Source organism: Talpa occidentalis, unplaced genomic scaffold, assembly GCF_014898055.3.
Source record: "Talpa occidentalis isolate TD23 unplaced genomic scaffold, MPIMG_talOcc4v2.1 talOcc4.11, whole genome shotgun sequence".
Classification (NCBI taxonomy): domain Eukaryota; kingdom Metazoa; phylum Chordata; class Mammalia; order Eulipotyphla; family Talpidae; genus Talpa; species Talpa occidentalis.
The window spans coordinates 8,214,593-8,230,516 of record NW_023601104.1 but is presented as its reverse complement, the minus strand read 5'-3'; the positions used below and the strand labels follow the sequence as shown (position 1 = coordinate 8,230,516).

Here is a 15,924-nt window from a genome sequence, read left to right as displayed (position 1 = left end):
TGTGGAAGTTTTTTAAGAAAGCACTGAGGGTTAAAAATAATCTGCTTTTCTATGTGATAATTCATGCTTAATACATAGCAAAATACTGAATATTTTTTAGCCACTATCCAAAATGGCACAACCCATCAGAATTTTGTACCAAGTGAAACTCATTTAAAAATTAGAATCTCATCTTACTGGTAACCAACCTCTTTCCTATTCCCCAAAGCAGAAATCACTCCTCAAAAAGGAGACACGGCCTCAGCAAACTAGTGGCACAACACGACTCCTGTTTTCCTACCGATTCAACTATCCTTCTTCTAGTCAGGTATATCACAAATTTGTTTTAATATTCACTATTTTCATTAGATTTTTGCGTTTTTTATATACCATGAATATGATCTGAAAATGTTACTACAAGGAAAGGTTTTAATCACTACAGCCAGCTAAAACAAAATGATCACAAGCCATAAGCAGATGGTTACCATAAAATCTAATACAATAAAAACCAAACAGCAGGCGGGAGGGGAGGGACTGGGGTCAGAATGGGGGGTGTTGCAATTGTATGGGGAATATAAAAATAAAATTTATTATTTAAAAAAAAAAAAACAGCACTGACTTCTCTAGCCATGACTGAGGTTGACAACTCTTCCCTTATTTAAAAATTAAAAAATACACCAAAAAAACCACACTTTAAAATTCAAAAGAGGGCCTCCCTGGTGGCGCAAGAGATTAGGCACTGCGCTATGACGCAATCCTCAGCCTCTGCAGCGAGAGTTTGATCCCCAGCAACCCACATGGCGCAGCGCAGCAGACCTCTCCTGTCTCTCCCACTGCTCCCCTCAGCAGTGTATTTCAGTCAGTCTGCCTGTTCTGTTCTCCACTCTGTCTCGGGTGAATCCTCTCACCCTCCCGCACATCTGTACCCCGGTTGTTGTATAAAAATAAAAATAAATCTTTAAAAAAAATAAATTACATAAAATTTTAAAATTAGTTCATTACTTGCTGAAGTCACATTCATCGTACTCAACAGCCAAAGAGTCAGATGGTAGCTACCATACTGGATAGCACAAATAGAAAATTTTTATTATCATAGAAAGTTCTACTAGACTAAATGCTTTAGATTCGCAAAGAATTCTGATAAGGCCCAAGTGGAAGCAAATGAAAATAACAAAAATTTGGGCCTCCCCGGTGGCGCAGAGGTTGAGCACTGGGTTGCGAGGCTGCCCACAGCCTCTGTGTCGGTTCCATCCCCAGCCGCCGGGAGAGGGTCCCACATGGCACGCAGACCTCTCCAGCCGACCGCTGCTCCCCTCAGCAGTGTACCTCAGTCCTTCTGCCTGCTCTGCTCCCCGCTCTGGCTCTGGTGAATTCTCTCACCCTCCCGCACTTCTGACTATACCCAGTGCTTGTATAAATAAATAAATCTTTAAAAAAAAAAAAGAAAGAAAATAATGAAAATTTTATCAGGGGAAAAAAAGTACCTTTCAGTAAAGTAATAAAAACTTTCAGAGAGAAATGAGAGTCAGAGATAAAAGCTAGTAGTAAAAAATGTATGTATTTTCTGCAACTCCTTTATAGTTTAATAATCTCAAAGACTGGATGGAGATGTATTAAAGCAGGTGGAAATTACTCTCCCCCAAATTAAGACAGTGTTTTTGTGATTGTGGAATGGACTGTAAAAATTTTAAATAAAATGAGGTTAAAAGATCAACATCGTATCTGAACACACAACGGCAAAAAGACTTCCTGTGTATAAAATATGTTTAACATTTGAGTGTCTAAAAACTGTACTAACCTTACCTTCATTAATAAAGCAGTAAGCATGCTCAAATAAGGAACACAACATCAATAAAATGGACTGTTTAAAGATGTACCATGAATTCTTGTACCATGAATTCTCATGACCATTCCCTGATCATTCATAAGATGTTAGAATCTCCGTAAGGGCCCTACCTCTCAGCATCCTTGTGAATGTTTTGCTCCATGATTCAAAGGACATTTCCCAGTGCATCTGATATAGCAGGGAACTCTTCATGAATGATTCTAACTACGTGGATATTTTCAAGTAACTCCCAAATGCATCGGTTATCTAATCCTTAACTAAGGTCACACTCCTTATGCAGCACTCAGTTAGCTCTCAAGAGGCCGAGACATTTTAATTTCGAAGCTTCAGTTCATTTGCCTCAGCTTCTTTTCCTCTCTCCCTAAGGTTTTACTAAACCTTTTCTGTCTGCCCTCTTTTGTATAGGCGCTTTTCAATTGCAATCCTCTAGAATTACCTCCTTTCCCCACAGAAGTTAATCTAGAGTCTATATAAATGAATATATTTACACAAAATTATAACTTTGGAATGGGAAAAAATTGTCTTCATTAGCATAGATGCTCAGACACAAAAGGATTTGTTCGAAGTCACATATGTAAGTGGTAAAGCTGAGAGTAAAATCTGACAGTTTCCTTTTCTATACAGTTTTGCAGATTTCCTGTCAATAACATAATAGTAATTTTTATGATATAACCACTGACTATATATTGTACAATCTACCTGAAATTTCCCAGAAAAAAAAAATGAAGACCACTTCTCTTGTTGCCCTGTATAATATTTTTAATACAGACAAGTGCACAAAAGAAAATTTTCTCTATGGGTAATTTCCCCTCATGCCCAAGTTTTCCACAATGTGATTATTTTTGTAGTTAAAAAATTAATATTAATATCTGCTAGATCTCTAGGTACCTACTTTTATTTGAAAATGGCACCCAATATAATTACAGCACAATCGTGCCCATGTCTTAGGACCAGTACCCCGGATATACTGAAAAAACTACTTCTCACCAGAGTACACGTCCTCTTAGCAAAGTACCACAGGCACTAGGAACATATAATGTCATTAAGAATATAAATACACTAACATTTGGTGGTTGAAAAGATTTTTTTCCTAATATAAACAATTAAAAACATTTCACACTGGAAATCTAACTATATTACCGATTAGAATACATGAATCTTTGAGATTGTTTACATTTTGAAATAAGCATGCTTTTTAAAGGCTGCTTTGGGATGTATTCCCTTATCACTGCAGGGCACTTCAGTATAGAAATCTGAGAAGCAATGATGTAACATTTATCTATTATCTAGCTATGGCAATTCAAATCTGAATTCTACTGCAATACCTCACGTGAACCTTGAAATGCACTCTCCTGAGTGTCCTATACCTTTTAGTATCTTATACCTTTCCTATTTTCACAAAATAAGCTGAACATAAATGTAAATACTCAGTACCCAGTTAGGAGGTACATCCTTAAAAAAATAACATCCCATATACTGTACTGCAGTTTAGAGCGGAGAATTTTAACTACGAGGGTCTTGACCAGCATTAAATTTTTATATAGAACAGCACAGAATAGAAAGGAATTCAAGCCAGTCTGTATCATCATAGTATGGGTAAGTTTTTTCATGAAGTCTGTGTGTGCAAAGGCATATGCACATACGCATGCACGCGGCGTGAAAAGGTAAAATACAGTATATATTACTATCACTATCAAAAAGATTTTAAAAACATTGTTTCAGGGCATAAGTTTTGTTAGAAGGCTTACCTGCCATTCTAACTTTGCCAAGTTATTTAACTGTGTTAAGTTCCAATTTCCTTGTAAATGGGGATAGTAATTTGAAATGGTTACTATGAAGGCTAAATTCATAAAATTATTTTAAGACAGTACTGTTACTCATTCACATATTAGCTAGTATTTAAGTATGTACTGGTCGCTATATAAAAACTCAAGGAATATACAAGTCACAGGAGAATGAATTTCATTTATAAATAACCCACAACAGAAAAATATGAATTTTTGAAAGCATACACATCAAGAATAAAAAATTATATTTTAGGGGCCTCCCCGGTGGCGCAGCGGTTGAGCGCTGGGTTGTGAAGCTGCCCGCAGCCTCTGCAGTGCCAGTTTGATCCCCAGCTGCTCCCCGTCCACCAGAGGAGGGTCCCACATGGCGCGCAGACCTCTCCTGCCACCCGCTGCTCCCCTCAGCACTGTACTTCGGTCCTCTGCCTGCTCTGCTCCCTGCTCTGGCGAATTCTCTCACCCTCCCGCGCTTCTGACTATACCCAGTGCTTGTATAAATAAAAATAAATAAATGGATAAATCTTTAAAAAAAAATAATAAAATACTGAGGTCATACTACACTCTTCCTACTCCTTTTATCATACTATCTGAACTGATTCAAATTCATCCCCAACAATTCTGTATGTACAACTTCCAGCTATATTTTATCTTATATCTTCCTTATGAATGAGTTCATTTTCTTCCCTCTCCAATCAACTGCCCAAAATAAGATGCAATGTTCAGTTTTCTACACATTTGTTATCACTCCCTTATTTAAAATAATTATTCCCTCTCACTACATGGTAAAGATTTAAGCTGAGGCTTTTCATTATTATCCTAATGACCTAAAAGTCATGGTGAGAAATGAAGAAGAGTAGCTCAAAGAACAAATTTTCTTTGAATGCTTACTGCTTTATCTGAAAAACAGGAATTCCACTCAAAATTAATTTTTATGAATGACAAGTTTAGTAAATTTTTCTCAACTTTTCTTTTTTTTAAAGATTTACTTATTTTAGGGCCTCCCCAGTGGCGCAGCGGTTGAGCGCTGGGTTGCGAAATTTTTCCCACATGCAGATGAGCAGTGTAGCTCCCCAGTGAATTCTCTCACCCTCCCGCGCTCTGACTGTACCCAGTGCATGTATCATATAATAAATAAATAAATAAATAAATAAATAACATGCCTCTATTAAAAAAAAAAACTATAAAAAAAAAATAAAAAAAAAAAAAGATTTACTTATTTTATTTATACAAGAACCAAGGTACAGGCCAGATGCGCGTGAGGGTGACAGGATGCACCAGAGACAGAGCGAGGAGCAAAACAGGCAGTCTGATGAAATACACTGCTGAGGGGAGCAGCGGGCGAGACAGGAGAGGTCTGCCGTGCCATGTGGGACCCTTGCTGGCCGGCCAGGATTGAACCGACGCTGCAGAGGCTACGGACAGCTTCACAGCATGGCGCTCAACTGCCTGAGCCACCAGGAGAGGCCCAAATTTTTCTCAACTTTTCAAGAAAAACTGATTTCTAGGTGTTTTTGTTACATCTTGTGGGCCCTCATGTTTAAGGACTAACCACCACCGCTTGTCCCAAGCTTGATAAATATTATAGCACAAATACAGACTATTTACAATCTGGCCCCTCACCACTCCTCCATACATGTACCCAGAAAGCTATTGCTTTACTTTAAACTTGCTTTTTCTCCTGTTTTTGGTTTTTTCCCTCCTCCCTCTCTTGTTAAATGCCCTTCTCCTTTCCACTGCCCTTATCAAGGCTGACTCCTAAATGACATCTCTTCTATAATGCCTTCCTTTCTACACAGCTCCTACCCTGTCATCCACCCATGGTTCCATCACTTTGTCCTTGAGTCTTGAAGTTCATAAGCAGAGCACTCATCACATTCCAGTGGCATCTGTTGATAGTTCCCTTGCTGTATAATGAAAGCAGTTATCAGTTTTACTTATCTTTGGATCTCTATGACTAAGGAAAAGTCAAGTATCCTAGTAGGCACTCAAGTGTCACTTAACTGGAATTCTTGAAGACAAAGTTAATGATATCTTGAAAAACTGTAAGAAATCCATATATATAATTCAGCAAATAAAATCCTAAAACGATTTGACATATTATTTAAGATATAAAACCAGTATTGATCCCTAAAATTCCAACCTCAAAATAGCAATGTAATTCACAAAAAAACATTTAAAAGTTTGGCCCCCCCAAAAAAAAAAAGGTCTGGTGACTTTGTGCCAAAGTTAATAGAACATTCTGATGTGACAAAAGGCATAATAACTTTGAAAAAGTGGCCTCAGAAAAGTCACAATTCACTAAATTTCATCTTAATTCTTGGTACTCTTACTATAGGACTGTGTAACTATATAAGTAATTTCTAACCTTATATAAACAACATGTGTCTAGTCATATGCAACAGTATTATTAAATACTACCAGCCAGGAAAATCATATTCTATGTTCCAAGTCATAATAACCTATATCTAAACAATAATCCCTGATATACAAACAAAATTGAAAAATAAAATTAAAAAACTGACTAGAGTTAAATTTAATTCCAATTATTTTAGAATTTACTAAAGTTTATTCTTTGCCCTCCAACAGAAAGAAAACATCTTCCAAAATAATTCCACAACTTCAGATACAAAGTAACTTCCACCAATTCTACATGTATGAGTAATAGGAATGATATATTAAATGTGGGTTTCGGAAAGAAAATCGCTTAGAAGCTAGAACTCTTGAACTGAAAGAAACTGTGAAGTTAATCAAATCCAAGTCACATATTGGACCAGAAAAAAATTAAAGTCTAAAATTCTAAGGAGAAAAAATATACATATGACTATTTGTGAACATCTACATTATAAGTCTATAAATTACGAAGTTACTTGCACACTGTGGGCATTGACTGAATAACATTATTACCATTTGATTTTATCATTTCTCTCCCTTCATCGTCAAACTACATTGATTTCTCATGTTGCTCCATTCTTAGAATCTCAAGACAAGCCCAGTTTGAGAATGAGGCTTTGTTTTCTTCCTTTCTTTCTTTTTTTTTTTTTTAGTTCACTGAATTGGGTTACACTTGCTACTTCTTAAAAATTCTCAGCAATTATCTCTGAATATTTCCTCTTCTCCCTTATCTCTTCTTTTGGAACTGTTATCTTTATGTTGGATTTGTTCATCTTATCCTTCATGTTTCTTCTTTTTTTTTCTTTAAAGATTGATTTATTTATGCATAAAAGAGTTGGGGTTGTATGCCAGAGATGCAGGGGGTGGAGGGTTACAGGGGGTGAGAGGATTCACCACAGATAGAGTGGGGAGCAAAAGAGGCAGTTTGGCTGAAATACACTGCTGGGGGGAGCAGCGGGCAAGACAGGAGAGGACTGCTGTGCCATGAGGGTTAGCTCCCTGGCTGGGGATCGAACTTGTGCTGCAGTAGCTGCGACTGCTTCATAGTGCTGAGACGTAATCCTTTGCACCACCAGGGAGCTCCCATGTTTCTTAATCTCCCTATTTTATATACCTATCTTTGAGTTCAGTCCTTTGGGCTTCAGTCTATAGCAGACTTTAACTTTTTGTGTCATGGACCTCTTTGGCGGTCCATGAAGTCTACAGCCTCCTTCTCAGAACAATATTAGAGGCGTAAAACAAAATACAAAGAATTACAAAAAAATCAATTTTACTGAACTAATTATTAAAATATTTTTTATTTTGATACAGTAATAATACCTATGCTTCTAAGGTCCCAAAAAAAAAAAGAAAAAGAAAAAAAGGAAATGTCAGCTCCAATAATGGTTTATAACTATAACATTTTTAAAGTAGTGATGACTAGAAGAACTATTTTAAGATATTTATAACAACTTAACAGCAATTTTACTATAAGGAGATAAACCTGATTTCTCTGGTGTTATGAGTTGAACTTTCAACTTTCAAAAAAACTATGTTGGAGTCCTAACACCCACTACCTCAGAATCATGAACTCATTTGTAAACAGAAAGTTCTCACAGAAGTCATCAGTTAAGACAAGGTCTTATAGGAGGAGGAGGATGGGCTCCTATTCCAATGACTAGTGTTCTTAAAAGAACGTGGCCAGGTGCAGACATGATGATGAAGGGAGAGAACAGAATTAGGCAGCTTCAAATAAAAGAATGTCAGAGATACCACCAGAAGCTACAACGAGGAAAGGATTCTCACACTAGTTTCAGAGTGAGCATGGCCCTACCAACAACTTGATTTTGAACTTCTAACCTCCAGAACTGTGAGACAATAAATTTCTGTTGTTTAAAGCCATCCAATTTGGTTACTTTCTTACTGCAGCTCTGGGAAACTAATACAACTGTTATCACAGCTACTACCTCTAATGCTGCTATGATTTGTCCTCATTTCCTTCCATTATAAATGTAAACAAGTTTCAATTAGAGATTAGTAAAAACATTCTGAATTCTAAGAACCCTATGTCTACAGCAATTTAATACCTTTGTCTAATATCCATTACTAATGAGGTAATGTTGTAACAAAAATAATGAACTATGTTTAAAGAAAAATAATCAATAGATTTTTTTGCCCATTTCAAACCATTCCGAGTGTCACAAAAATCTTGGGGATTTGTAATGCCTTTGGTTCTGAATTCTAAAACAAGATGCAGGTAGGACACGAAATTTTAATTATAAACAATGAACTAAATCTATTGAAAATGAAAAAGGTCATCATCTGTTTTAACTTCTTAAACCAATTAAATGTACAATCATCCCTTAGTGTTAGATCAATATGATTGGTATGAATGACCAAATGAAAAAACGTACTTTTGACATTTCTTGGCCAATGAATAAAGTATGAGGGTTTCTAATGTCAAGATACTCTTTTTAAAACTATGCAAGTTGGTGTTTAAACCCTATAACCTGGGCCTCCCTGGTGGCACAGCAGTTGAGCGCTGGGTTGCAAAGCTCCCCACGGCCTCTGCGGCGCCAGTTCATTCCCCGGCTGCTCCCTGGCCACCAGAGGAGGGTCCCACATGGCACGCAGACCTCTCCTGCCGCCCACTGCTCCCCTCGGCAGTGTACTTCGGTCCTTCTGCCTGCTCTGCTCCCCGCTCTGGCTCTGGTGAATTCTCTCACCCTCCCACGCTTCTGACTGTACCCAGTGCTTGTATAAACAAACAAACAAATAAATAAATAAATAAAACATGCCTCTATAAAAAAAAAGAAATAAACCCTATAACCTTTTGCTTGTTTATTCATAAGGCCATATTTATAAAAAAAAAAAGGCACTGCAAAATACATATTTCTCCATCCAACAACACATGGCTATTAAGCCCAAAATAAGACAAAAAAGTCCTAAAAAATTATGAATGTACCAATTTTTTCCAAATTTCCTAACTTGGTTACTAAAAACTAACTCATGCTCTTATTTCATCACCCAGCAGCTCTATACTGGAAGTCTTTCATTTGCTTAAATATGCCAACAATATGATAAAATTATTCAATGAATAAATATGCATGTTACAAATCTAAAAACCTGCACTGTATCTATTACTATTTCTCTAATAATACTGATACTAGAGTATTAGCAGAGGGCCTATGACAGTTCAAATTCCTTGATTTACAAAGGGCCAAACTGAAGCCTAGAACAGCTATCATTTGTCCAGTCTCCACATAAATCAGTGGCAGCCAGGATAGAAATGCACTCCCAATTCCAGTCCAATTATCTTGTACATTATACATGCATAGAAGTTGTTCAGAGTTAAACTACCTGCGAATAAATGCATTTTGTTTGACCACTTTTTCCAATTACAATATAGTTTTTAAAAAGTCCAGCTGCCCAAAAACAACATAGTGTTTTTCATCATTTAAAATCAATTTTATTTTACCATCCAATATATTTTTTAAAAATAGAAAAAAGATCTTATTTTCACCTTCAAATTTGGCAAAAAGAATTTCAAAGAGAGCTGGACAGACATTTCAAACATAAACACTCTTATGTACTACTACATGTGTAAAAGCATTTATCACAAAGCTGGGTACATAGTAAAAATCCATTAAATGAATAAATTCAAATCCAAAGGAAAAGAAAGGCATGTTTAGACTTGTTTTCTGAGGCAGAAATTCAAATATTTATTACTTATTCACTTTAAAGGCAATTTTGTATATTACTTGAAATAAATCATTATTCTGCATGAAGGGGACTTTTTAAAATTTCAATTCAACTAAAATAATTAACGATTCCTTTAATGCACTTCCAATTCCTAGTAAAGTTTGAAGAAGAAAAGCAAACTTCTACCAACCTTTGCCAAGATTGGCACTGCGTAAGACAAAGCCTTATACACAACATATTCTTCACTAAATCTTAATTAAATTTATACTATCAGCTTCTGAGAGGTAGCTATCTCTCAACACAATTCAAATTTCAAATAGTAAGACATGTTACTAGAGGATTTCAAAATGAGGCTTCTAAATGTCTTACAGGATTTTACCACAACAGCTATCTCGACAAGATTAAAATTTCCCAAGATATTGGAATTTTCACTTTTTTTAAGGTTGAAATGAGATGAAAAAACATTCAAATATTAAGAACAGTCTCTACTGCAATTAAATTGTGACTTTAAAAAAAGAGAAAAGAAGTAAGGAAAAAAATGTAAGGCCCAAATAAAATCCATATCACAGGGCAGTTTATTTCTTTTTTCTTTTAGATTTATTTATTTATGCATATAAGAACTGGGGTACAGGCCAGAGGTTTGGGGGGTGAGAGGACTCACCAGAGACAGAATGGGGAGCAGAACAAGCAGACTGACTGAAATACACTGCTGAGGGGAGCAGAGGGCAAGACAGGAGAGGTCTGCTGCGCCATGTGGGTTTCTCCCTGGCTGGCTGGGGATCAAACTTGTACCGCAGAGGCTGCGGATTGCTTCATAGTGTGGTGCTTAACCCCTTGCGCCACCAGGGAGGCCCTCATAGGGCAGTTTAAAATTATGCTAAAGCTTTCAGTGTGTCTATCATAATGCATCTCTTTTGTTTCTTCAAAATATGTACAGTTTAAATAATAAACTGCCATTTCAAAAGATTATATATTAAAGATGTATGAATTCCTCAAAAAAAAGCCACACTCCAAAGAAGTTCACTCTTTGTTTAGTTAATGCTAAGATTTCCAGATGAACACATCACTTTCTAATATAGGAGATCTTTTAAAGTAAAACCTTGTTTGTCCCCATGAAGAGTCAACACCTCATAGCAAAATATTATAGAGTATTATTCCTGTCCTACCAACAACACAAGAAAGTTCTTAAAGAAGAACATTAGTTAAATTAGATAAATTCGTGAAAACAGAATTCTGAAAGTCTGGGTGAGGTCGTTGCCCAGCAGTCCCATACTCAGTACATTAAATGTAAACTAGCAACTCTCTCAGTAAAAACTGGAGTTTCAAATATCAACATATTGGCATTAAAACACTGGAAATATTTATTCAATGTTAGTATAACTGCATGTACCATAGACTGATTATGATTAGCACGTTGCCAAAAACTTGCACTCTCATTCAGTAGCACAAGGAGAACCCATTTAGAAACAATATATTTTACACGAGGACCAGTTCACATTCCCCCTTATTTTGCATTCGTTGTAGCCACGGGGGAGATAGTCAAGCTTTAAATACGGTCGCGAATCCTTTCCCACCTCTAAAACAGAGCTGGACCTTCGGATCCAAGCTGCCTCCTGAACGCAGCCAGGCGCGGGCGGCCGGCAGCCCTTCCCGCACCCGGCGTCGAGGAGCGCGCGCTGTGAATGGCCGGCCAGGTATTTTATGAATGGAGGCGGTCACGTGATCCGGCACCTCCCGAGCCGATATTTCCCACAGACCCGTGTCAACACTGGGAACGGGGGCTGTGTGCGCGCCCGGCTCTGCCCGGAGCCTTAGCTCCGCGTCCCCCGACTTTCTGAACTTAAAAACCCACGCGAGGACGGGCGGTCAAGCGTGGGGTTTTTCCTGGGGAAACCCTCCCAAGACGTCCGAGGTGATGGATGTTTAATTATTTTTTATGAATGGAGCGTGCGCTATGCAAATGAGGGCGATTCACAAAAAGGGCGAGAACATGGCGGCCCGGCTGCCGCCGCTCCCCGCGCACCCGCGGCCGGCCTCTCCGGGACGGCCCCGGCGGCCCCCGCTCCCCGGCTCCGGCTCCGGCCTCAAGGTGCTCCCCGCAGAGGCGGCCGCCAGGCGCGCGCGGTCTGTACGCACAGGCCCGGCCCGACTCCCGGGCTCCCCGCGGCGGGGGCAGCGCGGCGCCGGGCGCGGGGCGAATCCCGTCTCCGCAGAAGCGGCACGGCCGGGATCCCCCGGGCGGCCTCGGGCTCAGCGATCTTTAAAGGGCAAAAGTGCCTCGTCCAGGAGCACGGACCGTGCCAGGAAACACTAACCTCTCCGGGCGCTCGGGGAGGCGGCGCACGCAGACCCCGCGGGCTCGGCGCAGCGACACCCCGAAGCCCGCGCGGACGCGCCGCGGGGCAGCGAGGGGAGCCGCGCCCGGCCGCCCCGCTCCCGTGGGAACAGCAGCGATCCCCGCCGAGGGGCACCCCGAGCGCAACACCATCCCCCCACTCGAGGCGTCCTCCGTCCTATTAAATCCTAAAACATGTTTTCCTGGCCGCCTTTTTTACAGAAATCTCACAGGTCATAAGTTTAAGGTGGGGGGGGGATTTAATCGGTATTAAGAGTCACTGACTCATCGGATTCAGACCCAGGAGCAGTCTGCTGCGCGGGGGGCTCCCACACACGGGTCTCCCCGAGACACCAGCCGCTCTGGAGACGCAGCTGGCTCTTCGGGGGGTGCTGCTGGCGTGCAAAAGTGCACAGGGCCGCCGAGGGGTCGCCAGCAGAGGGGTGCTGCCCGCCCCGCCTGCCCGCGTCCCCCTCAGCACATCTCAGCATATGCAACTGCCTGCCATGCACCCCAACACTCACCACCCGCACCCCAAGGAAAGCCGCTGGGAGCGGGGAGGGAAGCGGGCTCCGCATCAAATAACACAAAATGGCCCAGGGGCTCAAGGAAACCCAGCGTTACCCCAGAACCAGAGGCACCGACCCCGCCGGGGCCGCAAGCCCGCGGGCCCGAGTCCCGGGGGGCGCGGGGGGCGCGGGGGGCCCGGGGCGGGGGGCAGGGCGGACCCCAACCCGAGGCGCTTACTCGTTGTCAGCAGTCGCCGCGTCCTCGCTCATCTTTCCTCACGGGGCTCGGCTCTGGAGTTGGAGGCGCGACAGCGGGCGGAGCAGCGGCGCCGGGGGGCAGGCGGCGGCGGCGGCCGGGGGGGCGCGGGGGCAGCGGCGCGGGGGCCTCACCATGGTGGCCGCCGCGCTCGGAGCGGGGCCCCCCCAGCCGGGACCTGCGCCCACCCCCCCGCGGGGGGGGCGGCGCCCACCCCCAGCGTGGCGACCCCGCTCTCCCCGCCTCAGCGCCCGCGGGGGCCGCGCGCCGGTGCGGACGGAGGGCGCGGGTCCGGGCGGCGGCGGGCGGCGGGTCCGGCCGGGCAGGAGCGGGGGCGGGCGGGCGGCGGGCGGGCGGGCGCAGAGGCGGCGCTTCCCTCAGGGATGCGGCGGGGAGGAAGCGGCGCTGCGCTTGGCGGGGGCCTGCGGGGGGGCGCCGAGCCCGGGCTGCGGGCGGCGGCGGCGGCGGGGTCCTGCCCGGGCGCGCCCCACCATCTCCCGCCAGCCGCGCGCGGGCGGCCTGAGGAGCGGCGGGCGCGGGCCTGGCGGCGTCGGATTCCTCCGGGCGCGCTCGGCCGGCGGCCTCGGGGAGGGGGAGGGGCGCGCGCGGGGCCGCGGCCGGGGGGCGCGCGCGGGGCGACGGGGGCGCGACGAGAGCGGCCGCGGGTCGCGCCGGCCGGGGCCGCTGCTCACGCCCGCCCGGGGGAGCCGCGAGGGGCGGCGGAAGCGCTCACGCCCCCGCTCCTTCCGCCGCCGCCGCGGCCCAAGCCGGGGGCGCCGCGAGCAGCAGGCGAAGTAGTCCCTGGCGGCCGCTGCGGGCGCGGCTTCAGCGCGGCGGGCCCGGGCGGGCGCGGGGCGAGGCGGCCGGGCGGGCCGGCCGGGCGGGGCGGGCGGGCGGGCGAGCCGACTCGGAGCCGCGGCCTGCGGGCGAATCACTGCGACGCCGAGGCGCGCGCGGCATAGCAAGTTTCGGAAAGTAGTCCCCTCCCGCTGCTCCCGGCGCGCGGCGCGGCCGAGCGGGACGGAGGCGGCGGCGGAGGGATACGCGGCGCGGCTCGTGTGCGCGCGCGCGCTGCGAACTCCTGGCACGCTGCGCGGGGCGGGGGGGGTTGCGCGGGGGCGGGGGGTTCGCGCTACGCGGGGAGCTGCCGGGCCGGGCGTGGCGGCGGCGCTCTGCTCCCGTTACTCGCTCTGGGCTCTCCGGGTGGTTTGAACCCAGAGGCCAGAAGGCAGGGTGCACGGGGATGCGATGTGGGAGCTCCTCAGTTCTGCTGCGCGCGCGCGTGTGCATGTGTGTGTGTGCGCGCGGGCGTGCGTGTGTGTGTGTGCGCGCGCGTGTGTTCCTGTGCACAGCAAAGAATGGAACTAACATGAGTTCATCTTTACTTGGTGGGGGTGAGAGGGAGGGACTGTGCAAAGAGAGCTCCGCCTGCTGTCCCTCGGGTTGCATTGCTGCAGCCCCCAAGCTGCATGCACAGCGGGTGTGCGTGTGTATGTGTGTGTGTGTGTGTGTGTTAGAGAACTAGTTATAAGACCTCGGATTTTGGCTGCGCAAGGGGTATTCTGTGCTGTGCATTCACCTCCGAAAGCTTACAGCGGTTGTTAATGGAGAACGACTTCCATTGAAGCGCGGGGTAGGCGTGTTGCAGGAATCTGGCGCAGCCAGAAGCACAGGAAATAACTCCCGCTGCGAGGGGAGGTTGCATAACTATAGCGCAGAAGATGCCGCTGTGGCACGAGCTGCTCTGAACGGAGGCGGAACGGTTATTGAATAGGCAGCTGTCACGTTTGCATTGTTAGAGGACAATGTACGCTTTCAGCTCAAAAGGTTTGTGCACAGAGACCTGCTCGGGTTGAGCATTGCAGACTAGGAGCTGAGGAACCAGAGCACTCTCAGCTCCTAAGCTCTGCAAATTCTCTTATCTCTCCTCTACCTAGAAAAACAAACTCTGCATGATCTGGTTGGGACACAGTCCCAAGAGCTCCCAAGTTTCTGGCGATATCAGTCTAGCTCCGTGCCCAATGCTTTTCATTCTCAGATTTTTGCGAGCTAAGAATGAAGATTGCATCTTCTGCCACCTTGAGGGGTAAAACAATTCCCCAGGAAGGAAAAAAGGAGAAGAACCTCCCAAATAAATCAGCACTCCTCTTTTGTCACGCTTCTCCAGAAGATTTCAGGAGTACTGTTCTCAGGAGCGCATACTTTGACACCTGTGAACTGTTCTGCACAAAGCAGGCGCTTAATAAATGTTTGATGAGTTAATAAAGGTGCAAGACCAGTCTGTCCAGAAAACCATCCCGCTCATTTCTGAGGTTTCTCTTTGTAACTCCTGCTTCCTGTCTGGGCAGCAGCACTGCCCTTACTGGAGTGAGGGAGAAGCAATGTTGCACAGGAAGAGGTGAGGAGGTCTGCTGTAGTCACACCTTACCCCTGTTTCCGCTGAACCTGCGTCTTTTATCTTGTTCCTGTGAAGAACCTGGGAACATTGGTAGTGGCCTTCTCTCCTTCCAATACTACTGCTAAGCTCTTCATTGGTTAGACTGGAATCAAGTCCCATCACATAATTTGTGTGTTCAAGATGAGTTATTTGAATTTTGTGCCCATATAAAATGGGGGTCATAGTACCTGATTCATGGAGCTGCTGTACTGACGAGTGAGGTGATAATAATAAATAATAAAGCATTTAGAACAGCCTGATTTCAATAGATCTTAGCTTTTACTATGATTTTATAAAACAGAGTAGTAATCAACGCTGACTGTCACTGTGGCAGTTGCTCTGAAGATTTAATGTAAAGCATTCAGTATCCTTGTTCATTCATTCATCAAATACAGGTTTTCTTCTATGTACCACTCTAGCTTAGCTATCAGTGAAGGGTAGCTCTCAGAGAGATATTAAATAAGCACAAGCAAAGCTGGATCACTTGAAAAGGCCTGGTGCTTTTCAAGAAGATTTGACTCAGAGGTTCAAGTGCCTCGGGGAAATAATTATAAGCTCTGGGAGAATATATGATACCCGTGTTGTCTGTCATGTGCAAGGCACTGTGCTGGCCACTTTTTTACACAGATTGCTAAAGCAGCAAGATATTGCTAAAGCAGCAACCAGAAATGAGTTTCAAACTATTCTCAATCCCACAACCAAG

The 15,924-nt window shown here is 44.5% G+C and overlaps 1 protein-coding gene across 1 annotated transcript in view; it reads right to left on the bottom strand.

Annotated features, from left to right (window-relative positions):
* The window catches only part of SPRED1 (sprouty related EVH1 domain containing 1), a 93,373-nt gene extending 80,336 nt beyond the window's left edge, over window positions 1-13,037 (bottom strand). The window contains exon 1 of the mRNA XM_037502185.2: window positions 12,767-13,037. Coding sequence (XP_037358082.1) covers window positions 12,767-12,798 — 32 coding nt within the window. The 5' untranslated portion in view covers window positions 12,799-13,037. The remainder of the gene's footprint in view (window positions 1-12,766) is intronic.
* Between the last annotated feature and the right edge of the window lie 2,887 nt (window positions 13,038-15,924).